Genomic DNA, 25,083 nt, shown 5'->3' on the forward strand with positions numbered 1-25,083 from the left:
TACCCAACAGCAAATATTACGCGAGAGCGAAGGAATCCAGATAGCCTCCCCGAACCAGCACCTCATTGATGCGCGACCTGCGCAGCAGCGACGCGCTGAATATTAATGATTCTCCTAAGCATCAGTTTCAAGAACCCGTACGGCCCATCCGGAAAATTAAAGGTCCCGCCCTTCACCTTCCTGAATTTACTGCTCAGCCTCTCCGAGAATCCAGATCTTCTTGTGTACTTCATAGCCCTTCGCGCTTCTTTGTAGAGCACCTCGTGCAAACGCCCAATGGGGACGGATATCCCGTCCAAGGATTGCAGATGGTCTCGAAAAGCCTCGCGGGCGGCCATGATCTCGTACGTCTGTTTATTGCTGAAGTCAGCGACACCCTGTCTCAAGCCAGCTGCCTCAGAGAGTCGGTCTAGCGTAGCACTCATCGCTGCCGCGTCAACGCGAACATGGATAACTTCTGTGATCCAGTTCCATTCCGTCTCCGGGTATACCCTACCTTCGAGCGCCGCATTATCTGGATAGCTGCTCGGTGGCGCAGCCCAGAAAGGATGGCGTTCGGGGCTCGTCTCGTTGACTTCGTCGGTTTCCCATACTTCCTCCTCCAGGGGGAAAAGCATGTACCTGCATACCGGACACTTATTCTTGCGCCCCTTGACAGAGAGCCAGGCACGGATACAATTCGCGCCGATGATGTGACCACAGGGAAGCTGGACCGGTTTTTCGTCGCCGTAGGCATCAGTGCAAATGCAGCAGCTGCGCTCGTCCTTGTCGAGGTTGAGGATCTGGACGGTCTTCAGGTCGTGAGCGAGGAAGTATCTGAGAGCACTAGTGTTCGGCTCGGGGGCGCGGGTACTTACTGGAGAGCCGGGCATGGCGGTGGTGGATGCGGTGGATGTGGAGCGTCGCAGGCTTGGTTGCAACAGTGATCCGAGAATTTGTTGAGATGGAACTTCCAGCAACGAGGCGAAAGGCATGTTTTTACGACCGGCGTGAAACTCTAGCTTCAGCTGTGAAAGTTCGACCTGAGGGCTGAAAGTTGGCCGTGGCCGTCCGAGGTAATATACTACTGGAAGAAGGTTGTGAGCGTGAATGGACAGTCTCCGGGTTGTTGAAATACAAGGGCATTGTTAGCAGTGCTGTGCATGATAATGTGATGGTTTCCCTTCTTTCCTTCTGGTACCACTCATTGTCCAGAGCATCCTGTGCTGATTGATTCAACATCACGAACCAGAAGCGGTAAGTGCTGAAGAGGTTTTGCGGAACAGAACGGACGGGCAAGCGACTCAAATTATAATCATAGGATGTAAAATCTGATGTGGAGACACCCGCGAGTGGATATACGTCAGGCAGTCCAGAGCATATTACTAAGCTCTGTTGGGCATCGGCAACAACAAAAGCTCTAAGAGACGGATGAAGATCTTCTCACATACTGTTTAGTGAATTTATCTTGCTTTGATCGGTCGTGAACGTCTGAGGGCTGTCATACTATTACACTTAGCAGCTTTGGTGAAAGTGTGATAGCAAGCATACAAAAGCACGATTCCCACTCTCATCTCGGTTCGATTTCAAGAGCGTAAACGCCTTCAATCCGCTCTCCATCTTCAAACATCCAAATCAAGACCCGATCGTGATCTCAAGCCACCCACCATGTCGAATCTCAGCCAGAATCCGTACTACGTTTTCGGCATATCGCAGCATGTCACCGATGCGGAGATTCGATCTTCGTACAAGAAGCTATCGCTAAAGTATCACCCCGACAAGGCGAAACCGGAAGATGTAGCCGCAGCTACAGAGCGTATGAAGCAGATCAACGCTGCGTACCACAAGCTCAAGCCGGAGAATCGGAAAGCCACAGACGAGAAGATCAAGAAAGTCGCAGCTGCAGCAGCTCCAGCGCAGAGAACGACCCCGCAGGAAACACCGGACTGGTCGAAGCCGAAGAGCTGACAGACTGCGAATGAGCAATACTGGCGAGAAGATCCGGAGCGAGCTCGCCGTGAGCAGCGAGAGCAGAAGGCAAGAGACCAACGGCGATGGGATGACTACATGAAGTGGAGTGCTAATCGACACAAGCAGACGCACGGTGGCAACCAGTGGGACGGCCAGGATCACCACCAGAAGGCCCAAAAAGACAAGCAAGAAAGAGAACAACACGATCAACAGGAGCGCATCCGCCAACGGTGGGAGCAGCGCCAAAAAGAGCGCAGGGATGAGCGCCAGCAAGCAGACGACCAGAACAAGGAGAACATCGAACGCCAGGCCGAGGACTACTGGCGAGGCGTCTACGAAGCTAGGAAGCGCAACGAAGAGGCAAGGGAGCAGGCGTGGGCACAATGTCGCGGTTTGGACGGACGACATCAAGCCATTGTCAACAGTCTGAAGCAGCGGATAGCTCAATATCGCACCTTACTGCCGCTCACGCGTCTGTGCATCTACGGAACCGACCCTCTCGCAAGATATACTGCACGCTCGCTTCTCGATGACCAACATGATCCCCAGTACGAGCACCCTCTCCGTTCAGCATGGACAAAGCGCATCAACCAAGTCAGTCACCAAGTGACCAACATCCGTTCTTGTGCGATGTTCAACATGGAAACCGCTACCCTCATCGAGGAACTGAAGACCAAGATTGAAGAACTGGAGCGCGAAGTCGCAGCGCTCCACACAACGGTAGAGGCTCTGCTCGCCGAGGATAGAGGGATAAGGGAATACCATCAAGGCTGCAACGGCGGTTGCGACTACTTCCGCAACCAAGCCGATAACATCGCCTTGGCAAAAGAGATGCACGCTTCCGTATGTCACGCACTCAACTATCCTACCGGCGAGGTGCCGGAGTGGTTTCTTGTGGACCTCTCCATGTTCTGGTATCAAAGGTTCAAACGCGCGACGGATCACAGGGCATGCAATTGGGCTGGCTTCTCGTGAGCATAGGACAGTCAGCAGATGATTGAGGAAGCTAGCATTTGAAGCTGATTTTGCTTGTAAAACATATATAGAATTCTTGAGTCAAGATCTATGATCGCAGCCCTCGCATCCCCAATGTACTCTCAACATGTGCTACTAGAATTCGCTTCTCTGTGTGTTCCTCATTGACTAATTGAAGACCTATACGTTCCACCTGTATAGCCTGCAGCAGACCGTGATCAATCAACCGCTCGGTATTGCCAGCTGCCTGCGTGTCTCCAAGCATCCAGCTCCAGCTCCACTTACCTCGTCACCCCTACAAACCACATCAAACCTCACGTCACGACCCCGACCTTGACCACACCTCAGTCGCGCTAATACTAAGCTTGCGGCCCAGGTCTAGTGCCATACCCACTTCCGCCTCCTCACCACCGTCGTTCCTCAGGACATTCTGGCTTAGGTGTAAACGTGGATGATCTGGATCTCCCTTCCGAAAGCGCATCCCATGAAAGAGACGATAACACTTTATTAAAGTCAGCGGCCTCTGGTACAAACATGCGAGAGACCCATGATTAGTTATGAAGGGCAAGATAGACAAAGAATGGTGACTTATCCGAAACACTCACCTCTATCTCACTTGCCGTTGATGCCGATTGTGTCTCAGACGTCCACCCTCACAAGCTCGGCTTTTTCACAGATGTAGCATACCCTCCCCAATGCTCTAAGAGCCCAAAAATCACAAAAGTCTTAATTTCACCGTCAGCCCTCTGGTGACACGATCATGGCTCTGTATATTTCCAGCAGTACTAAACATATAAGCGCGCCTAACCCGCCACTACACCCATCCATCCAACGCAACAAGACTTCCGCCACGGTCAGATATTGTTAGCGAACTAATAAACCACCCTGTCCAACTTCCGTCACGGAACACCATCCAAATGGCCAGTATCACCATCATGGACCCGTACTCCATCCTCGGCATATCGAAGCGGGCTACCGACGCGGAGATCAGGTCCACCTACCTCAAGCTCTCTCGAAAGCACCATCCCGACAAAGTAAGTGCTGAAGACAAGATCAAGGCGATCGAGAGGACAAAGAAGCTTAATGAAGCATATGATAGGTTGAAACCACAGAATCGGCAAGCCATACCGAGCCCTATCGACTCCGAGGACTGCTTCGAACGCGCTCGACGGAACCAACAGTCTCGTACACAACCATCACGTGAGCAGATCTACCAGAAGTGGGAAGCAAACCAGGAGGCTTTTCGTCACGCGCGTCGCCAGACCCATGACAAGGCCTATTAGTCTGAGACCGAGGAACAGCGGCTCTCCCGTCTGACGGAAGAACGGCAGCTACGCCAGCTGAGCGACCTGGAGAACCGCCACGCAGAACTACGTCGAAGGTTCATGATGCCGTAAATATTGTATACCAGATTCCTACTGCCTGCTCGCCTGAAGAGTCGGTCACCGAAGTCGTACGCCAGGCACTCCTTGCGCTCGACGCTGGACGATCAGTTCGAAATCAACAAGAAGCAACCCCTACACGAGAGTGGGTCCAGCGCTTCCAGCAAGCACGGAGGAGCATGCATGATATCCGCTCAGACCCAGACCTACACAAGAGCGAAGTGGGACAGTCACTCGGCAGTATTACGGTTGAAACTCAGGGTTGTGAACGTGATCTTCGGTACATGATGCCAGTTTTAGAAACACTGAAGAAGGAAGACGAGGCTGCAAGGGCTAAGCACGAGCAATGTGACCCTGAGTGCCGCATCTTTGTCACTGAAGGAAAGAACATCGGGATTGCCAAGGAAATGCGTAGGGCGATTGACCAGCGGCTCGAAGCTGATGGTGGTGCCTCGGGCGAGAAGAAGTATCGGGCAGTCAAAGAAGTGGCGAGGGAGTGGCCGGTCAAGTACCTACCCTGTGGAGGACGTAAACGACAGTTGTGAGAAGACCGGGCCGGAGGACACGTATGCGCCGCTTTGACAAGGAGCCAGTCATCCGACGGTTGAAGGCCTTGCAGAGGTCCAGAGGGCTACAAGGGATGCAACTGGGCGTGTTCTTCAGGTGTATGGAGCAGTCAGTTGGCGCTTGACATTCAGGTAGCATTTAGGAACTCATCTTGTCATCAGCAATATATCACTTTCGTAGCGTGGTTGCAGTCACGACATGAAATCTTCAAGCGATCAATCCAAGACTAACACGCGTGAAAACGGCAGCACATTGTCGTGCATCGTCTTTCATACCGGAGACTGTTCAAGTGGGTAACCCATGAAAAAAATGTGTGCATCATCCCGGACCCCACGTGAAAGGCAGTTTTCACATGTATAGGACGGGCACTTACAATCGTAACGCGGCAGAAAACTGCCTCGACCCGTCAGAACTTCCAAAACTTCCAAACTTCCAAGTCTCACGACAAACTCGGATCTCTCAAACATTTCAACTCTCAAGCTCAGACTCAGTCTCCTGCAGTTACACTGTCCAATGCAAACCCCTACCAAATTCTCGGCGTATCGCAAGACGTGTCCGGTGAGGCGATCAAGATCGCCTACCGCAAATCATCGCTTCAGCACCATCCCGATGAGGTAAAACGACCGGAAGACGTAGCTACTGCCACCGAGAGGATGAAAGAGATCAACAAGGCCGTTGAAAAGCTCAAACCGGAGAATCGGGAAGCCACTAACGCTACGATCCGGATGACTGGGGGACAATACCCGCAAAACACGAAGCCATTCGAGGCGAAGGAGTACTTCCGAGAGGCCCAAAAGAACTTTCGCAGACGGGACCAACTACACTCGCTGAAGGAGAAGCAGCTCGCCCAATACCGCTTGCTTGAGCAACAGCTGAATGTAGTTCACGCCCAGTACAAGAAGCTCGAGAGCGACTACAACAACCTCCTGCCGCTCACTCATCTGGAGGTTTGGAAAGACGAGATCAGCAACCTTTCCTTCGCGCACTGCTTGCTACAGCAAGAGTCTGGAGGTGCGACAGTCCATCCTCGATGCAAGGAAGGGAGGAAGCGCCTGGAGCAACCCCGAACGTTATTCCAGATGATCGATTGGGCCAGCATCGACGATGAGACGATTAAGTACATGCTCAACAACGGGGCGAATATGACTAAGAAGTTAGAAGACACGCTCAAGGAACTTGTCGATGCCTACGAGGCGATAGCTAAGGGAGCGCGGACGGGAACACCGCGAGAGGAGTGATCCAACGTGTCGCTAATTCAACAACAAAAGTACACAGGCGAGCTGACTCTAAGGATACACAAGGAGGTAGAGCGGCGTTCTACATAAGAATGTGTCGCTACCCTCGCTGAACAACCTGGGTAATGAGGGCATTGCTTCAGAGGAGAGTTCTAACATCAAGCGCTGAATCCGAAACTGGGGAACTAGCCAATTGAAAATTACGATGTAGAGTCTGTCTTGGGTGAGAAACCTAGTACATGAAGACTGGGATATGGAGTGTGATGGCTTGACTTCTCAGAGTACTGATAGTCTATATATAGAACGCATCTATACATACAGAGATTCGCTTGCGTTCCATGCTACGTAACGTATTGAGCTGGAATCTGACTGCAGTTTGTGTTACAGCAGTTACACGGTAATCGCATAATTCGCAGAACGATATTGAACGGCCTATGTTGGTAACATGAAGGACAGGCCAAGTGCCGCTTTCCCAATAGCACTAGATAGGTGCTAATCATCTAGGCGTCAGATATACCGCATCGCCGGGTGCACAATATGGCATTCCATTGATCAGCCAGACCCGTTCTGTAACTAAACATCACGGTTTGAATTCGGTCTTGAACCATGACCGCTGCAATCTCACCACCAAGTCCAGCTCGATCTCCCGCGTCTGGAACCAGGACTGCTAAATTCACATTGAAATTGGACAAAGCCCTCTGTGTGAGGAAAGAAAGCCGGTACACCCAGAATCACCATCCTAGGGGGGCGGAACATTGTCCATGATCACGTGCGTGGTGAAAGTACACCCTTCCCCGGTTTTCACTATCCGTCCGGATCTACTACATGTCCACTCCTCCACTATTCCCTCCCTCCCTCTTCCATCCAACAACGATGGCTTCCAGCAATCCGTACGAGGTGCTCGGCGTCCCTCAAGACGCTCACGATGACGCGATCAAAGCGGCATACCGCAAGCAATCCCTCCTTTACCACCCAGACAAGCATCCCGACGACACCGCCGCCGCCACAGAGCGGATGAAAAAAATCAATGAAGCCTACGAAAGCCTCAAACCAGAGAACCGCACCGCTACCGATGAGGCGCTTGGCAAGACATCCAGCTCACGAGCGCAGGCGCCAGAGCATCAGCGTCAAGGGTCTGGGTCTCCCTTTGCGCAGCGAGCGGGCTCGCACCGCGCGGGCGACAACTTCTGGTGGCAGAATCGGTCCTACGGGCAGCAGCGCCGGCAGCAGCAGCAAGAGCAGGCTAGGAGGGAACGGGAGAGGAGCGCTCGGGCGTGGCGAGAAGCTGAGGAACAAGCAGAGCGCGATCGGCGAGCGCAGCAGGCGCGGGAGCAAAAGCGTCAAAGAGAACAGGAAAATATCAAGCGGTACTGGGAAGAGGGGCGTGAACAGCGCGAACGCGAGGCGCGGGAGAGGGAAGAGGTAGAGCGGGTGAGGCGGGAAAAAGAAGAGCGGCAGAGGCGAGAAGATGAAGAAGAGGCGACGAGGAAACGCCAAGAAAAAGCCAACAGGATTCGCGAGGTGCGAGAACAATCCCAGCGAGCCTTCAGGGCAATGGAAGAGCGAGAGTATCAGAAGAAGCGCGCGGCAGAAGAGGAGGTACGGAAGCGCTTGATAGAGCGAGAGCTCGCCCGACAAAGATGGGAGAGAGAGCAGAGGCAGTCCGCTCAGTTTGTTGAGCTCTACCAGCGCCACGACGCCGTGTACAAAGAGTGGCTGCAGCTGGAGGCAGAGTACAACAACCTTTTGCCGCTCGTGCGCTTGGATCTTAGCGGACCTGATCCGCTTGCCCGATATATCTCTCGGTCAGTACTCGATACCCAGGACGCTGTTGGTGGCCAAGCTCACCCATACCGCACAGAATGGATCACTTGGATGGACCATTTTAGGGTGGCGTGGCCAAACATGTACTTGTTCGGTAAGTCATGCATCGATACCGGCCCACTGCTGAATAACGCTCGGATCAAGATCGAACAACTCGAAGACTACACGAGGAAACTGCTAATTCTCTTCCAGACGCTCAAGCAGGAGGACGCAATCACGAGACAGCAACACAAACATTCAAAGAAACAGAAAAAACGCTGTCCTTACTTCAACAATGAAGCAGCGAACATCGCCATCGCCAAAGCTATGCACAGAGACATCAGGCGGCGCGTGGAGGTATTTAACTTGTCACCATGGGACGCTAGAGTTGTTAGGGAGGTCGCAAGGGAGTGGGATCCTGATTTCCAGGTAGGGAAATGTAAAGCCCGGAGGTCAAGGAGCCCGGGCCGTCTTGTGCTGACTCGGCAGCTTGAAGTCCAGCTTGCGAAGGTTCTAAGGTATCGGACTGACGTGGAAGAGTCATGATAAATGTGACTGCAGTCACTCGGCGTTTTTGGGGGGTTTGGCTACCAGTTATACACACGATACCGTGAAGAGATGATACCGTTCAACTTGAATCTTGGCGTAGTATTTCCGCCATGCCTAAATCCACTTCTTGGACTAGATCACTCCCAGTCGACTGCCCTAGGCATTGTAGAGTGTCAGATGGCATAACGAAGTGAACCGCAGCCGTTTCCTGACTCGCTTAGGTAAGCCACTTTGCTAGCGGCTTGCACAATGCACAGAACCACCCCATAAAACTCTTACTGCCGGCGATACCTCAACACAGCTTCATCATTGTCTGTCGAGCCAGTGCGGCTCTACGTCTCGATTTTGACTGGTTCTTCTTCATTAACTCTAGCTCCATCGCGAGCCAAGATCTTCCTGTAATCGGCGGAGCCACTTATCCTCACCGTAGATCCTGTCGGTGGCGAACATCGCGTCTCTACGCAAAGTCTGACCGTCAAAATTTTCAGGTCTTCCATTCAATGCAGTTCTTATGTACGCTTCTGGGCTGTTCGTACCTCTTTCCTCTATCCATCACGATTTGTTTCCTCCGCTGACTCTATGTCTCAGACTGTCAGCACCAATCCGCAAGCCAATCTTGCACCGGCTCGAGCCACGGTCTTTGCGACGCTCGAGGCGACGCTCGAGTTCACGCTAAACGGTCATGTTCACGGACAATTTCGACAAGACACGATGCCCTCGCTCGTGCAGATCCTGCACCCAACCGTCGTCGCATAGACTGGTACGGCCGCACAGTCTTCCACAACGTTGTGGGCAGGACCTTTTCAGAGAACAAGTGCGCCTTTGGGCATTACTACCTCGACACGGTGATCGTCGATTTTTAGTGAGACATTGTCCCGACTTCCCTTCTCAATGGCCGCCAAGCAGCAGTTCGCCGCGCGTGTATGGCGAGCTTCTTTTGCGGTAGATGTCTTCTCTCCCGAAAAACTCCGGAACGGGCGAGTCATTTCGCCCTCATCCTCTTGTGCAATCTTCATCTGCTTCTTTTTGAACACTCGACTGGACGCTGATAGATCTTCTCAGAGTCACGCGCACACTTTCCCTCCGGATGTACACCATATACTGGACAAGATCGGAGACGAATCGTTACGGACACACGCCGTCACGTCTTGAACGAGGCACGAGCGGCTACAAGCGCCGCGACCGCGATGGAACTTGAGCTCGTCTGGGCTCGTCGCATACCCACCCGTAGCAGAACTGCGGTGACCAGACCCGCAATTTTAAACATAACCGACAGTGAGATTATGGCTAAATATTGCCCACTCTTCGCCTGTCCACCAGGCACATCCAACCTAGGTGATCTGCTGCTACCGGGGCTGGGGCCGCAGGCCCACTCAGTCTTCTGGACGTGGACAAGCTGAAGAACGACGAACGGAACACCAACGCACGCAATCAACCACAGCGATGATCAACGGTTGCTCCGTCTTGACTCTTCATTCTCCTCTTTTTCTCATTCTGGCTAGGCCGTTGTGTGAAGTTGAACGATAAGACCAGGCACAGCCGCCCAATCTCCATGCACAACCTTCCGTCCATTCATGAGGTTGTTGGCTCAGATCCGTTCTGCTCTCCGCGCATGCAATCACCGCAAACATCGGGTGTCCAGCATCATCCATCTTATCACCCCGAGCCACCTTTGGACGGGCGGCATTGTCGCTGCTTAGTCGCCGGTTTATTCCGGCCTATCTCACTACCGCACTATCAATCATCCTTAAGGGTATGGTTTGGTTGTTGCGGTGGCGGCTCCGGCGCAGCGCCTCCTCCACGGACTGGTGGAGGACACGATGGCGACAGCTATGGACCGTCTGTCGGCCGCTCAAGCTTCCGTAAGTTTGTCCCGTCTCTTTCCAGTAAGATTAACACAGCTAATGGAGATACAGACTGACTCCACGGATGAGACCGACCGACCGCCCTCTCTCCAAGGCCGAGCGCGTCCAGGCACACCATGCGTGGCTCGGAGGCAAGGGCCTGAAGGACAGCAAGTGGGCTCGTTAGATGTTGCTGGTCGGGATGGTGAGAGAAGTGAGGGCCGAGATGGTGTCGTGGGATGGTGGCCTGTTGCCTTGCGTCCGCCTAATGATTGTGTTTTCTTTTCCCTCCCTGCTGGGATCTTGGTGTGGTGGAGCTTTGGTCCGACTTCATCTGGTACGCGAGTTCTTTCCTCTCGAGTTTTCGAACGATTGCAGAAGCCGACGCGGTGGACAGGAAAATGAGGGCACAGCGCCCGTCTTCATGGCTCCGTCGAACGCACTCCCTAGGACTACTCCGTCTATTTGTGTGGTTGTTTGCGGAAAGACTTCACGGCGGGCTATGCTTTACTTCCTGATGTTTAGGGGTGAGCCTGGATGGGTGCGCATGACGAACTCGGACATGAACATGTCTAGATGAGGCTGGAGCATTCGGTTTTGTGTAGTGACTGCATGATGTAGAAGGAACGGGGCTTTAGTCTCTTAGCAGCCTCGTTCCGATATACAATCCTATGGTCCGAATTTTACTAGAGCATTGCGCGCATGCATGTATCCGGTGAAATGACCAACGCGAAAAGCTGTCCGCAAAATTTTTCATAGTCAGCTTTCGCAAACAGAACTCCTGCCATGTATTGACGTGACGGCCGCGGCTCTCTTAACAGTCTTTGTATCCACGTGACCTCCACTATCCTGCAGTCCCAACTCCGGCTGCTTCCGGCGTCGCCGTCACCTGATCCACCCCCAGCTCGCAAACCACCACAGTGCTTTGAAGTATCTGTTGAACTCTCATGCGAATTGCCATACTAAGTTCTTTTGTTATCGATATCTCCTCAGTCGACGCTGACCGAGTTTCGAATTTCAAGATCTGGCTTTCCCAGCTGCCAAGATCACGCGAGAAAAACCCTTCAACAACGGCAATCGTGCTCACAACGACGTCCACCGCTCATCTGTCCACTGCCTCTGGTGTCTACGTGCTCAGACTACTCACAGCCGGCGGTGTTAGTGATCTCTTCCCGAAAAGACCGCTTTTTCTCAATCATGCCGCACGATTTTCTAGGTTTGTCAAAGCTCTCACCGTTGTCCACTGCCCCGCTGAAAGATACTGACCCTTGCGAGCTAGTGAGGTCCTGCTCCAGGGAACTTCAGCTCAAGGCCAACCGTGTCCCGCGCCTGGAGCCGATCCTTCTCCCGAAATCGCGGATCTATCTTGCCGACTTCCCTTATCTACATTGTTCTATCAACCGGAGGCTTTTCACCTTGGCTGTGAGCCGTTAGGGACACTCACGCACAAGCCTTCTATTTCTACAATCGCTTCTCAAAGGCGATGCGGTAGCCTAGCCCGCATGTGTCACCGGAGAAGATCCAGTAAGTGCGCTTGAGAACATACGCTCTCACGATAAAAGTTGCTGACGGCTTGAGAGAGCAGAGCGAGATCTTCGGACAACTTCGAATGTCAGTTTCGTCACTGAAGTTGGTCCCTCCGGCCGGCCTGCCAAGATTCAGGGCCAAAGGCCTATTCGTATCCGACTACGACGTGCGGGAAAAAGTCACCCCTTTCTGGCATGGATTCTGACTTGGATCTTGGCGGGTGACGGGTGGGAACCCGTCTGGGACACCAGAAGAGCCTACATCCAATGGACCTCCATGGTCAGATGAGCCAACACCTGATGGGCCACCTTTACCTGATGAGCCCATCCCGAACGGCCCACCGTTGCCACAAGAAGCACTTCCCTCAGAGTCTGAGGATGGCTGGGAAACTGTCTGGGATACCAACGCACAAACCTTCTACTTCTACAACCGCTTCACACATTGCGGGCCATGATGAAGACGGACACGCGGTGCTCCTACAAAGCAAACCCGACTTTGTACGCATTGGAACAGGGCCTCAGCCAGTGGGTGCTTTCACTGAGTCCGTTGGTACTTGCTCAGATGTCTCTCTCAGCCCGTTCTCTGTCTCAACTTCGCAACCTCCGATCAATATCACTCGCTACCAGATCGCGTATGCTCGTATGCAGGGTCAGTCGATTGATCCAGCAGCCCAGCAATGGCAGCATGGATTCCGCGGCGGGGCGCACTTCAGCCTCACCACTTCGAACACAAGAGTGGTGTGATGCAGTACCACCAGCAACCCGTCATGGATGGCCACTACGACCGCTTCGGCAACTACCACCACGGCTGACACTGAGCACAAGCATTTCGAGTTGCCTGGTCGAAACGGCTACGTCGTCCAGAAAACTTCCTGATAGCCTCTGACACGCGTACTTCGCTTGCTTCAAGATCCGCAGCTGCTACAGCCTCGACACTTTCCTCGCTGTATGTGGATCACGTGAGATTCGCTCACAGAAACTGAAGTATCCAAGAGATCAATGGACCTCTTCGGGAACTTCGGCGGCAGTAAGGGACAGATGACGTGATTGACGTTACGTTCAACGAGCACAAGGTGGTTAGCAATTCAAGAAGGTACGCATCTCCCGTTCTCCACCCAATCACCACCTTCCTGCCCTGCTGGTTGCATCGCACAGCCATTGACGATCAAGGATCAACAGCCAAGTGTTCGTCGAGCTCCAATCTCCACAGTCAATCACTGCCCTCAAACACACCATCGAGTCCTTTGGGAGCCTGTTTTGGATAGGTTCGGATTTGATTCATAACCGGTATGCACCGTCTGCTAATTTCGCGGCAACACTTGTGCTGACTGGATTATCCTTTCCAACAGCGTTCGCTCAAGCGCTCCCAAGAGCGGAGTCAACAAGCCGACTGCCACAATATTTTCAACCGACCTCCCAATTGACGTTCTGCGCTGCGCGCCATGGATTCCGAGTTTATGAACGCGCGAAATCTCTGCGGACTGACCAATTCCTAAGACCGAATTGCTTCTGTGTCTTTGGGCGTCAATGGGTGAGTCAAGTCAGATGGCCTCTTCCAACTCCTGTCAAGAAGAAGGCCATTGTCTTCCACTGTCAAGGATAGTATCGCTGACAGTTCTCCAGAGTCTCGAGCACCGCCGCATACCCCACCGGCTTCCTCCAGCACCAGGGCACCACCTCCTGGCTCAGGCTCTTACGACCACGACGTCGAATCTGCTCGCACTACACCGTGTCCCTCCTCCATCCTCACCAAGCGGCCACATGGTGGCTACAACACCGCCATCCAGGTAAGACCGGATCTCCCGCTGTTTCATCCACTTCACTCTTCGCTGGACTCTATTCGCATGTTGACAGATTTGTAGGTTGGACGGTGGTGCTGTAGCCGCTGTATGGTCGCTTGGTAAGGGTGGAGGGAGGGGCGTGATGTGTTGTGAGCGGATGCGGCGTCGTGGTCGTAGGAGCCTAGGCTAGAAGGTGGCGCTATGGTGCTTGAGTGCTGGGGGGTGGAGTGGGCTTTTATGGGTCTTCCGTAGTTTCGAAATGATAGCCCCTAGCTTCCGTTCGCCTGGCAAGGTGGTGGAATAACCTTCGTGAAGCTCTTCTCCAGCCATCGATCTTGAATGAACACAATGATGGGAGGCATGCAGAGAACTCCTGCTGGCCCCTGGAAGTGAAGAGTGAAGAAACATGTGATCCCGCTGCATCCATCATGGGCTATGCGTTGTGCTCTCCCCTTCTTACGCCCACAGCTTCCAGATCACCCGAATCCCTCGAAAAACCCTCAATCGAATCTACACAGGCTTCTTCGTGGAAAACAGCCAGCATCATCCTCGTAAGACTCTCTTTCCCTCCGTTTCTCGCAAGAAACCAGTCCAACTTCAAGTTCTCAGCTAAATTTGAGATTCAGCTCTCCTCGCTCAAAACCTGTCCTCAAAGCCGTAAGATCCGCTTTCCCCACCAGCTGCTTAAACCTCCAACTCCTCGTCAAGGCTCTGACAGATCTCTTACCCAGTGTTCCCTCTTCAAAAACCCCTTTTCATTCATCACGACGTCAAACATCCCGCAGAATGGGCTTTCGGAGCACCGTCCGCCGTTGGCGGGAACGCCCACAGGGCTACGTTTGCTGCAACCAGCCGCAAATCGTGCCCAACCCGAATGGGGTGAACTCCGCATGCGTGCGGTGCAGATTCATCTTTTGGTGGGTTAGGGAGGAGTAGGGCGTTAGGGGAGTGGAGTCGCGGCTGGGGGTGGGATACCTATCCCGGTGGGGGATTGACGGGGCGTGGGAATTTGGGGGATGCGTGGAGGGATAGGACTCTGTGGTATTGGAGGCGGTTCTTTCTGGCTGTTGAAGCGTGTAGATATAGAACCTCATGAACCGATGCCTTTTTGCGGAGAAGTCACGTTGTCTGTGAAGTCTCGTATTGTCAAAGGGTTTTCTTGGCGGAGATGCAAGGGATCGTCAACGTCCGCCCTTCGCATTTCTGCCTCGCGGGACCTCAACACCTCGACATCCCCAGCTTCTTGCTCAGCCTTGACTTGTTGATCTCTTGAAAGTATCCGGAACACACACGGGCACAGCTTACGGCAGTCCTTACCTTCATTCCGACCTTTTCTCGATGGTGGAAGGGATGATTCGGGGGCATAGTGCAGTTCTATCCCCAGCAGCCAGCAGCCTTTGTAAGTACAGCTCTCTTCATGTCTTGAGCGCATTTATAGCGTCGTTCTCAGCCCTGGCTGCTGTCCTACGAGAAGATCTTGACTCGAACGTCGCCCCAACTGACTTCTTTTCTACGAGGGACGCAGTCACGAACTCTACGGCACCTCGAGTGCAGTCGGCCAGCATCATACAGCATCGAAAGACCCTTTCTCGATGGCCTCCCATCTCCAGAACACTTCTGCGAAGTCACTCTGAGGTCCTTTCAGGCCGAGGAAAGGAGTCTCCGTGATTGCCGGTCGGCTTCCACAACCTCAACTCGACAGATCTACACACCCTTCGGTCTTTACACGCGTCGAGCAGTCAGGAATCCTCTCTCCAATAAGCTGAGCAAGGTGTAGGTGCTCTCAACAGAAGATCATCGAACCATGGAAACTCGCATTAGCTTGCATTGCTATCGTTTGAACACGGTACTGAGTTGTGCTCCTTGGATCAGGTCGAGCGAATCGCACCATCCACTGGCAGCCGATAACTCGGACGAGAACCCTTCTTCCTGTTCTTTCCTACACGTACAATGAGCATCATCCCGCATTAATATCGGCATCGTTTATCCGTCCATCGCTGTCGTCGCCTGAGTAGGGTCACCCGAGCGTGTCGAAGGGAGCCTGATCTATACACGGCTCTCTGCCCTGCTGGATCAACACGACACACATCCTAAGAGTCGCCAACTTCAGCAAGCCCGCAAGAACGAGGATACTGTGGCCTGCCGGTAAGTTTCATCTTGACCTCTGATTCCTTGCTTTTGGTTCAAGATCTCTCGGTGCTGACGATAGCACTAGATCTTCGACTGAAGCTCAAGATCTTCCAGTCTTGCAACTCGTAAGTTCTACATCCACCACCGCTCTACTTCGCCCTAGCAGAGATCTTCGCCAACTGACAAAAACCCTAGGCATCACTTGCGAAGTGCGCCCCAGATCTGCAATGAACGGTGTCATTCTGGCAGCCAGGTCAACCAACCTAGCCGCTGCCGCCGTGGTCGACGCTCTTGTTCGCCTTCTGTCGCAGCCGCATCGTGGCTACCTCTCATAGCAACTACGACCTGCCTATGCGCGACCTGACAAGCAGCACTCTCGGCGCCCTTGAGAGTCCAGTCGAGCCACCGTTGCATGAAAGGACATCAAGAGCCGTCGCTCGACGCCGCCGCGCCAATCCAATAGTTCGTTCTGAGATCGCATGCAGTAACATACACCAGCTCAACCACGTGGAACAACTTATTCAACAGCCGAAATGCGCGGTTGCAACGAGACGACAGTTCAGTAGGGTCGGCGCGTCCCAGCCGATGGCGACAGGTAAGCTGCCATCCAGTGCCATCTTTGCAGACGTTCTCTCTGACAAGGACCAGATCTCCCTCGCCCCCGCCGCAATGCAACAACTTCGGCCGCCGTGTCAACACGCGTGACTACCGCTACCGCGATGCTCCAAGTTTTGCCGCAGTCGCTGGACTGTAAGCCTGCCGACTGAGGGCTGTGAGCCCATCTGGGACGCCAACGCACAAGCCTTCTACTTCTACAACCGCTTCACGTCGCACACCAAGTGGACTTCAGGAACTACTGGTCATCGTTGGATCCCATCCTGCAAGTCCAGCCGCGAAGATTCCTTCTCTTCCTTCCGCATCTCAAAGACACTCTTGATGCGGAGAACTGGTTGAAGTCCGTCGAGGCGCTTGAGGAACAAGCCACACAAGCCCGAACTGGTCTTGACATTCCATGTCAGCGCTCGGAAGAAGAGCGCCACAAGCTTATTGAGAAGGCCACGAAGGTCATTCCCAACTACCACCCACCGTCTGACTACTGGCGCCCAACGCAGACACAGGAGAAAATTTTTCTCGCAATTCTTCGCAAGGTTTGTGCTTCACCCTCCTCATCCTAGCCACAGCACTAATTCTAGCAAACAGTATCCCTGCCATGTCTGGAAGATCGAGTCTTGGTTGGACAGTCTTTTGGGGAACTCAGTGGGGGTAATTGGAAGGGCCGTTGGGCGGCTGTTGTTCGAGCCTTTGGGCTTTGGTAGGTCTCATCATCGCTGTCTCCACTCACAACTGCTGACAAGATCTTGATCTCAGGTCTACCCATGGCGGTTTCGACAACCGCTACGATCCGTTCCACACGAGTCGTCCTCCATCCTTCGAGTCCCTCGCTCACAACAGGCTCTGCACATGTCTTGCTCTGGTCCTCGTCGATCCCGACCGCGAGTAAGATGCAGAAGCCAAGATCTGCGTACCATACTGGAAAGGTGTTTTCCTCTCACCAGCATGGCTGGGACTCGCCTGCTACCGTCCAAGTCCATCGCTTACAACAGGCTCCGCTCATGTTGTGCTCAGGCCCGGTCGGTTGATCCCGACCGCAAGCACAACGCGGAGGCCACATTTGCGAAACACGCTGGGCCTAGGTTCCCCACCACCAGCGTGGAATGGACTTGTCCCCCAACGGGAAGCTGCTTGAAGCTCCGGAAACACCACATGGTGGAAGACCGCGTCCGCATCCGCGTTGGTCGTACTGGATCAACCCACACCAACATCACCCAGAAGGTCGTGTGCGTCGGACTTCCGTTCCGGTCGAAACGAGCAGTCCCTGGTTGGAGACGGCGGCAGTATGGATGGAGGACATAATCTCGTGGCTGAGGAGCTCGAGCGGAAGGAAGTTGGGATCAGGTTTCTGTTCGGCGCTGCCGAACGGCCAATGCAGACCCCGAGGGCGGCTTTCGGCATAGGCTTACCCCCGATTTATTGGTGGACGCGTCCACCAGTGTGTAAGTCAGTTTCTCAGGATTGTGATGGTGTGAAGGCTAACACTTGGACTCTCGCAGGACACAACGCTGGCGTCCCCACTAGTGGGGTCGGGGGTGATGGCGCAACTTCTGCTGCCGCGACGAACGAAACCCCAGATACTACGCCCGTCACGCCAAAGATGCCAAAAACGCCCAAGAAGCCACTCAAGCGCAAGACTGAGGACGAGACTGAGGACGAGACGGAGGATCCGAAGCTAACTAAATTTCGCAAGCTGGACTCTACCCGTGAGTTCGAAATCTCCATGAAAGGAGGCAGATCTAACCTGACAATACAGTGCTCACGCGGTTCGACAGGGAGGTGATGAGCTCGATGCGCACCGAGGAGTAGTCGTTTGGAGTCCAACGTTTCTCAGCTAACACGTCTTTGGCGATCGTTGCTGGGGATGGTCGACAGGCACTTGATGGCCTTGATCGGCATTAAGAAGCAAGCGTTTGGAGTCCGGCATCTCTCCGCCAACGAATCTTCGATGGTTGTTGGGCAGTATATCCAGGCGGAGACCACGGAGGATAAGACGTCATACGATGTCGGATATTCGTTCCAAGGCGATGCGTCCAGAAAGGAGCAAGACAAGACACCTCCTGCCTCACTCCATCGCCACACGTCGTAGAGCAGCTTATCAACGCGTGTACGACCACTTCAAGGTGCTACTGCGCAAGGTCTTGCCGCCAAGGACACTGCCGACACCTCAGGCCTCCAGAGTCCCCACACGAAACAGCATCATGCTCGTCAATCGTCAGCTGGGTTTGTCATGGAGCTCCCAACGTACAAGGACAAGCCCTTCTATGCGAAGTCCAGACGCTCCAACATGCTCAGGGAGCGTCTCCTCGGCCCCCTCCTTTTCGTCGCCGCCACCTTCATGTACTACATGGAGTTCTTTACGTCCTCAAACCCTTCGGCGCTCGGCCCATGGGCTTGTCGCGCGTTGGCAGGATCCGAGGTGGAGCCAATAGATACGTTCCGGCGGTACCCATCACATCTGGAAATCACAACGAGTACGGAGAGATCGATTCTCTGTAAGACCTGGGAGGCTTGGCGGTCCTTTGCCCATGACCTCCAACCGTCGCAGCCACGTGGACACCCGGTCTCGCTCATGGTTTCGCGTAGATCTTGCGGCCAAAGACGCTGGCGATACCGCAGGCCTCCAGAGTTCCCACACGAAATAGCATCATGCTCGTCAACCGTCAGCTTTACGACGAGTTCATGACGGTTCTGTGCAGACAAGCTACTTTCAATCTCCCCATCGACAACAGGAGTGACAAGTATGACAGACTCTGGCCCCTCTCACCGAGCACGATGCAGTCGATCCAAAAATGCAACTTGCATATCGTCGCTACATCGAGGATGCTAGGCGGGAGAGACCCTCGTATTGCGCCAACAGACTCGGCACCGCGCGATAAGGTTGCTAGGAATCTCAAGGAGATGGAGAGCATCAGAGATCTCAGACTCTGTGCGGCTCTTGAAAGACTTCCTCAGAATGGCACAGCAGGAATGATACCCCGACCGCTGGGAAGGGAAGCATATCTCCTCAGTCAGCCTGCGGCGCTGTTTTCTGTTGCGCCGCAGGACTTCCCAGAATTGGCCGTGGACTACTCGGTTGCTCGTCTGGTCCAAATCTGTACTTCGACGGATGTTTCCTCAGGGACAGCGGTTCCGCCATGGCTGGACGATGCCGAAGTCGTCACCAACAACCCCATTTGGGCATCCTACGAGGCGAGACTGCCCAACAGCGCGACGACAGACGTGCGCGGCGTCTTCATCGCTATCTCGAACCCCTCCGGACGCGGCGTAGACTTCCAGATCACGCTTGACGGCCTCCCCAGCACCGGCGGCCCGTTCAGGGCCCAGTCGCAACCACAGCCGGAAGACATGGCGGGGGTCAGCCGCCAAAGAGCAGGGCCGCTGATACCCAAAACGGACTTCATCGCTAAGCAGCCCCGGTCGGCCCATCACCTCCTCAACTACAGTCCGCCGTACTCGCGGTAGCAAACATTCGGCTTTGAGATGGCCTGGCCAGTCTGCTCGGTATGAACCGTGTCTCCAGCAGCGGCATGCCCTCAACAGTATCTGGAAGGCTTCTCCGGAATGACACAGCAGGAATGGTACCCCGACGGCTGCTAATGATAAAATCGGAACCTCATTCATTCACCATGGCTGATGAGGGCACGTCCTCGCTGCACAAACTGCACGATTCAATGGCAGATCTCTCCACCAGGCTCGCGCAACTGAGGGTCTCAAGCCCCAAGAAGGGTCCTTTGCCAGGTCTTGCCACGTACAATTCGCCGGAGATGACCCCAGCCAAGCCACAGCAGATCGAGACTCCAGCTTCCTCAGAGTCCACAATGTTCATGCAGCAAGAGCTGACGAAGAGTGGACCAGCCCTAGGCATGAAGAGTGTGGCGGTTGCCGCCTCCATGGCTAAGTCCAGATCGGCCACAACAGGACTATCTCAGACTGCGACCGAAGATACTCACGAAGGCCGAGTCGCAGACCAATGCATTGTCTCGCCTGGATCCTTGGGAAGCACATCGAGCACATTGCCACAGCGCGCAGACCTTCAGGACACGTCTGACGCAATGACGACCCGTGTCTTCGATGGGGGCATGTGCCTCCCCATCAGACCATGGCTCAGGTCAAGCCGGACATCCTTCCTGGGTACGGCTGGCAGTCCGTCCTTCCCCAATGAAGGTAGCCTACAACCCCGTGCTCGAGCAAGACCCGCAGATCATCACTCAAGTCAACCCGGACGTCATCCTCCACATCGGTCTCGCAGCCGGGCGGAGCTACTTCATGCCCGAATGGATGACATCGGCTCGACACCGCCCGTCCGACTCGGATATTCAACCAGGCCAACAACCCGCTGATAGGAACATAAGGACCATGTCAGCCTTCAGAACCTCGTCAACCTCATTGTGGCAGGTTGTCGGTTTTGAAAGCGGTTGATAAATCTTTACAACCCCCGGAAGCCGGTGCTGAAGTCTCTCCCCTCGTCTGCCGTGCTGCGCAGCAGACTGGATGCCTATGCGGCGAACAAGAGCAGCCAGCTGCAGAAGAGTCCGGCACTCAAGGCAAGGGATGGCGAGCTGGAGAGGCAGTACAGGAAGGTTGTTAGCTTGGGTACGGGCGTGGGTTCTTGCATCGCCTATTCACTTATCCGGTCCGTAGTCTTGCCTTGCTCCTTACTTCCAAACTGCTCTTCCGATTTTCCAAAGAGAATGATATGCTGATGGGTATGATGATACAGCGAACACTCCCACTTGAGATCCTACGCAGAGGCGGCAGCGGAGAAGCAGTTCCGAGAGCTCAATGGCGAGCAGTACGCCGACATTGCCACGAAACCACCATTTGTGGTGGTGGCCTCCGCCTCCCCCACTATTCCAGAACATAGGCTTGGGTACAGAGGGCCCTCCGTTCCCGATTCTTCATAGCTTCGTGCCACCACCGCCACCTCAGCTGATGCACGGCACGCCATCCAACGGACAGATGCCGAGTCGGCGGCACTCAAAGGACTGCCTCTTTCCCACTTTCCGGCAGACTGGCTCGGGTCTGTGCTCCAGATGAGATCCAGGAATTGATCCACGTATGCACGCAAGGGATGATATTCTGAGGTATGTTGACTTGACGCCTTGCGCGGGGACTCCGTGAACAGCCTTGCATATGTGGGTGCTGACGCGTCATTCATAGCTACCACGATCCGCGTGATCGCTACATGCTAAGGATCCGCAGTGTTGGTGCCCGAGTAGCAAGACGGTCCATGGCAATGAATTGAGTTCGGTCGTCGTGGCCCTCCTCCGGTCGACGAAGGGTACGGACGGCCGCCCGCCTCCACAGTACCGCGAAGACGCATATGACGCCCGCACTCCACCTCGTGCCACTTATGAACCAGACCCGTACATGAGTTGTCACAGCCGACTGTGCGGCCGCCCACCGTCCCTGGCGGAAGGAGGGCCAGGAGCCCACCCCAGCACGAGGCGAAGGTCCATTCGGCCATGATCCGCCGACCTAGGGAACTGATGACCAGCTGACCACCAAGGCAATTGATGCTCAGTCTGTTGGCGGTCAGGCTATCGAAGCTCAGCCTCACTCTCAATCTATCGCTGGTCAGACTTAGAACGACAAGGCCCAAACTGCTGCGGCTCAAGTCAGCAGTATTTATTCGGTTGAGCCAGCTGTTGTTTAGGACGACGGCGCTGACTCCGGCGATGCCCGTTCCCCACCTATCCAGCCGACTTGAGCTCACTCTCCGCGGTCTCTTACATGCGATCGTAAGGATATGAGGGCGGCTATGGCTGTCGGCCTGCTGGTGATTACTCCGTGGCCCGCTATCTGCTATGCAGCTTGCCCGCTCCGTCTAGGGTTCTTTTCGAGATCATGGAGAACGGCCAGGTAAGTTGCCGGACCCAAGATGCCGGATATGTTGGCTAGTGTCACTGACCTGTGCTTCCAGCCACATGCTGAGCCTTGAGAAAGCGGTCGGGGAGAGGGGGCGCGCTCAAGTAAACGCGAGATCTACTAAGCGACGTCGAATGTCCGGCCCCCTCTCCTCCCGCGGAGTCGCGAACCTCACTCCCGAGCAGCTTGCCCGCAAGCAAGCTAATGACCGAGAAGCCCAGCGTGCCATCCGTGAGAGGACCAAGAACCAGACCGAGCGCCTCAACAATCGGATCCATGGACTGGAGTCACAGCTGCCGCGTAACGGACTTCACGCCCTGCTCAGGCAGAAGGGTGCGGTCCAAGCAAAGAACGACGACCTTCGGCAACATTAGTCTCAGTTCGGTGCGTCCATGAGAAGGTGCAAGGCGGATAAGGGAAATATCAGGGTGAGCCGGGAGCCGAGATGTCGTGTGTGATGACCAGGAACACTGAAAGCTCTTATGCAGGAACATGGGTACAGCTGCTCGACGGCCTGACACTGCTGATGGCATTTCCAATGGGACGTTGCGGACGAACAATCCCGACGTGTGCATCCCTCAACAAGCAGCCGCCGCGCGCCGCATCGCCCTGCCTCAGTGTTTCTGCTCCCCTTCAAATCCCCGCAAAGGATGCCCTTCCCACCGCCAGGAGGCATGCTGCTACCAGGAGGTATGCTACCAATGCTGGGCCGCCGTCATAGGGCATGCCGGTTCCGCCGCCGGGAGGCTTCCGCGCGCCAGGTCAGCGAAGACCACTACGACTGGATGAGTCTTCAGTCCCACAACGACGAAATGCCAGAACAACGTGACCATCGTCTTTGAGTCAATGATGGACGACGTTGGCCATGCGCACCCGTCACAATACTCCACGGGCAATCACAAGCGCAAAGGGGGTGCGGGCCAGGAGACCAGACGATACTTGGTCTGGTCGCGCCCTCTCGAACACTGGAGAGCCCGACATCATGACCATCGTATCTGGATCAATGATGGACGAAGTCGACTACCGGGAGTGCTGGTGGAGACGTCAACAGTGGTGCGTGGGTGAGGCCGACGTTGTTGTTACGAGCTATTTGTCTTGCTCCGGCGTTGGACCAGGCAGACAATGTCCTTAACTGACTTGGAGTTTGCAAATTGGGAAGAACAAAATCAGACACTACGGGACGCAGTAAAGAGAAAGGCAGAAAATGAGACGATGGACACGTTTGAGGACGATGAGGAAGACTTGAATTTTACTGGCCATTGGCCGTCTTTGAGCGGAGCGGAAAAAAGCATGATTACGGAGGAAGGATGAGAATCCTGCCGGTGCCGGATGAAAAGAAAGACTCTTGAGCGGAAAGTGGGGATGGCATCGCCATAGAAAACACACGGAGAGGCAAGCTGCAAAGCAGCGCCTAGGACTCTGAGCCGTGAAGGCTGTGAGAAGGAGAATAACTTGTCACGTGACAAGGTAAAGTGTGTCAGTCTCGGCCATTGGCGGAGAATGAGGGAGCTGCAAGACGAGAAGGTGAGAATGTCATGAATTTGAGTCAAAAGTAACACTGAAACGAATCTCGCAGATGGGAGAGGCTTTCTCTGGAAACCTGAGCGGCTTGACCGTACGGAAAGCACCGAGCACATATGGAAAATCTACCAACAGGGAAGGAAGCTGAAAAATGCCATCTGCATAGCAGAACAATACAAAAAGAGCTGGACTTAAGGCGAGCACGCATGAGGAAACCCGACTCTGGGAGAAAAGCCATGCCAACGGCGGAGAGACGCAGCGGAGGCGAGTAGGAAGGAAAATTCATACGAAATTCGTAGAATGAAAATACTTTCCTTCATATGAGGCTCTCGATGCCGCGAAGACTAATGATGCCATGGAACACTTACAAGCACAGCATCTATCCTGTGCTCACAGATACAGGGCTGGTAGAGCGCAGAAAATCATTTCCCCTGGGATGCAACACCGGCACGGGATATGCTCCACTGACTTCTGATGATCCATGTATCCAACGGAGGAGTCCCATCCAGAGGATGTGTTGGTGCTGGGAGCGAAGTGGGTAAGTCCACAGAGGCACCCCGATCTTTCTAATATATGTCCTGATTGCAGAGCAGATTTCACAATGGCAGCTCTTGAGATCTCGCGTGCCTTGCGCAGTCTCGACAGCGGCGGTGCGAGCGAAGATTCCGGAAAAGGTATGTGCATCTTACTGCTTCTTACTTTCCAAGAGTCTTTACTTGCGCATTGTTTCGTTGTTATGCCATTCTCGTCTCTCGTCTCTTCTCTTCCGTGCATGCCTCCTCAGCTGAGGAAGGTCACGTGATCGGATGCCTGAGGCCACATCACGAAACAGCCTGTCAGCGAGGAGCGCACGCTTGAAGGGCGGTACGAGCGCGTCAGCGCCATGGTCAGAGCCCCTTTGCAGGAGTTGCCTGCCCTCTCGTTGCTTGCGAGTCTCTCCGGCGGCCTTGCTGTCGCTGGTCAAGGCCTGAAGCTGTACTGCCCCGGTGGTCGCGAGGATGGCTCAGCCAGGGGCAAGCACCAAAAGATTGGCCTGGGTCCTGGAGCAGTCCTTCTTGGAGCACCATCTATGGGTACCGTGTGTTTAGTCGCCTCGGCTGTTCCTTGTAGCCTATGGCGACAGCGAGGCCGTCATAGCTGTCTAGCTTCAGTCTCTTGCTTAGGCACCAGCTCCATTGTTCTACTCGGCCATCACCCAGAAAGATTATCATTGCGATTGTTATTCATTCCATTCCCTGCGGCTGCTGTTGCGGATGCGATGGTGTGTCTGTCCTTGTTCGCGGGTTGACTCGCGCTGGCTTCGTCCGCCGCGCTGGGGGTCAGGGTCACGGTCCCGG

General features: G+C 54.3%; 8 protein-coding genes across 8 annotated transcripts; 7 read left to right on the forward strand and 1 right to left on the reverse strand.

Moving 5' to 3' along the window:
* Window positions 1-62: 62 nt before the first annotated feature.
* Window positions 63-872, reverse strand: W97_05054 (uncharacterized protein; the record flags this gene model as incomplete). The annotated part of the gene is made up of 1 exon (XM_007782942.1): window positions 63-872. The coding sequence occupies one exon, from the start codon at window positions 870-872 to the stop codon at window positions 63-65; it is 810 nt and encodes a 269-aa protein (XP_007781132.1).
* A 775-nt stretch (window positions 873-1,647) lies between these two features.
* Window positions 1,648-2,925, forward strand: W97_05055 (uncharacterized protein; the record flags this gene model as incomplete). The annotated part of the gene is made up of 2 exons (XM_007782943.1): window positions 1,648-1,872; window positions 1,963-2,925. 2 exons carry the CDS (start codon window positions 1,648-1,650, stop codon window positions 2,923-2,925), a joined length of 1,188 nt encoding a protein of 395 aa, XP_007781133.1.
* Window positions 2,926-3,842: 917 nt separating this feature from the next.
* On the forward strand, window positions 3,843-4,208 carry W97_05056 (uncharacterized protein; the record flags this gene model as incomplete). Its single annotated transcript, XM_007782944.1, has 1 exon — window positions 3,843-4,208. One exon carries the CDS (start codon window positions 3,843-3,845, stop codon window positions 4,206-4,208), a length of 366 nt encoding a protein of 121 aa, XP_007781134.1.
* Window positions 4,209-5,527: 1,319 nt separating this feature from the next.
* W97_05057 (uncharacterized protein) lies at window positions 5,528-6,112 on the forward strand (the record flags this gene model as incomplete). The annotated part of the gene is made up of 1 exon (XM_007782945.1): window positions 5,528-6,112. One exon carries the CDS (start codon window positions 5,528-5,530, stop codon window positions 6,110-6,112), a length of 585 nt encoding a protein of 194 aa, XP_007781135.1.
* Window positions 6,113-6,982: 870 nt separating this feature from the next.
* On the forward strand, window positions 6,983-8,458 carry W97_05058 (uncharacterized protein; the record flags this gene model as incomplete). The annotated part of the gene is made up of 1 exon (XM_007782946.1): window positions 6,983-8,458. One exon carries the CDS (start codon window positions 6,983-6,985, stop codon window positions 8,456-8,458), a length of 1,476 nt encoding a protein of 491 aa, XP_007781136.1.
* A 9,496-nt stretch (window positions 8,459-17,954) lies between these two features.
* W97_05059 (uncharacterized protein) lies at window positions 17,955-18,163 on the forward strand (the record flags this gene model as incomplete). The annotated part of the gene is made up of 2 exons (XM_007782947.1): window positions 17,955-18,060; window positions 18,111-18,163. 2 exons carry the CDS (start codon window positions 17,955-17,957, stop codon window positions 18,161-18,163), a joined length of 159 nt encoding a protein of 52 aa, XP_007781137.1.
* Window positions 18,164-19,003: 840 nt separating this feature from the next.
* W97_05060 (uncharacterized protein) lies at window positions 19,004-19,819 on the forward strand (the record flags this gene model as incomplete). The annotated part of the gene is made up of 1 exon (XM_007782948.1): window positions 19,004-19,819. The coding sequence occupies one exon, from the start codon at window positions 19,004-19,006 to the stop codon at window positions 19,817-19,819; it is 816 nt and encodes a 271-aa protein (XP_007781138.1).
* Window positions 19,820-19,983: 164 nt separating this feature from the next.
* W97_05061 (uncharacterized protein) lies at window positions 19,984-20,776 on the forward strand (the record flags this gene model as incomplete). The annotated part of the gene is made up of 2 exons (XM_007782949.1): window positions 19,984-20,488; window positions 20,526-20,776. The coding sequence occupies 2 exons, from the start codon at window positions 19,984-19,986 to the stop codon at window positions 20,774-20,776; spliced, it is 756 nt and encodes a 251-aa protein (XP_007781139.1).
* Between the last annotated feature and the right edge of the window lie 4,307 nt (window positions 20,777-25,083).

The sequence above is a fragment of the Coniosporium apollinis genome (assembly GCF_000281105.1).
Source record: "Coniosporium apollinis CBS 100218 chromosome Unknown supercont1.23, whole genome shotgun sequence".
NCBI lineage: Eukaryota > Fungi > Ascomycota > Dothideomycetes > Coniosporium > Coniosporium apollinis.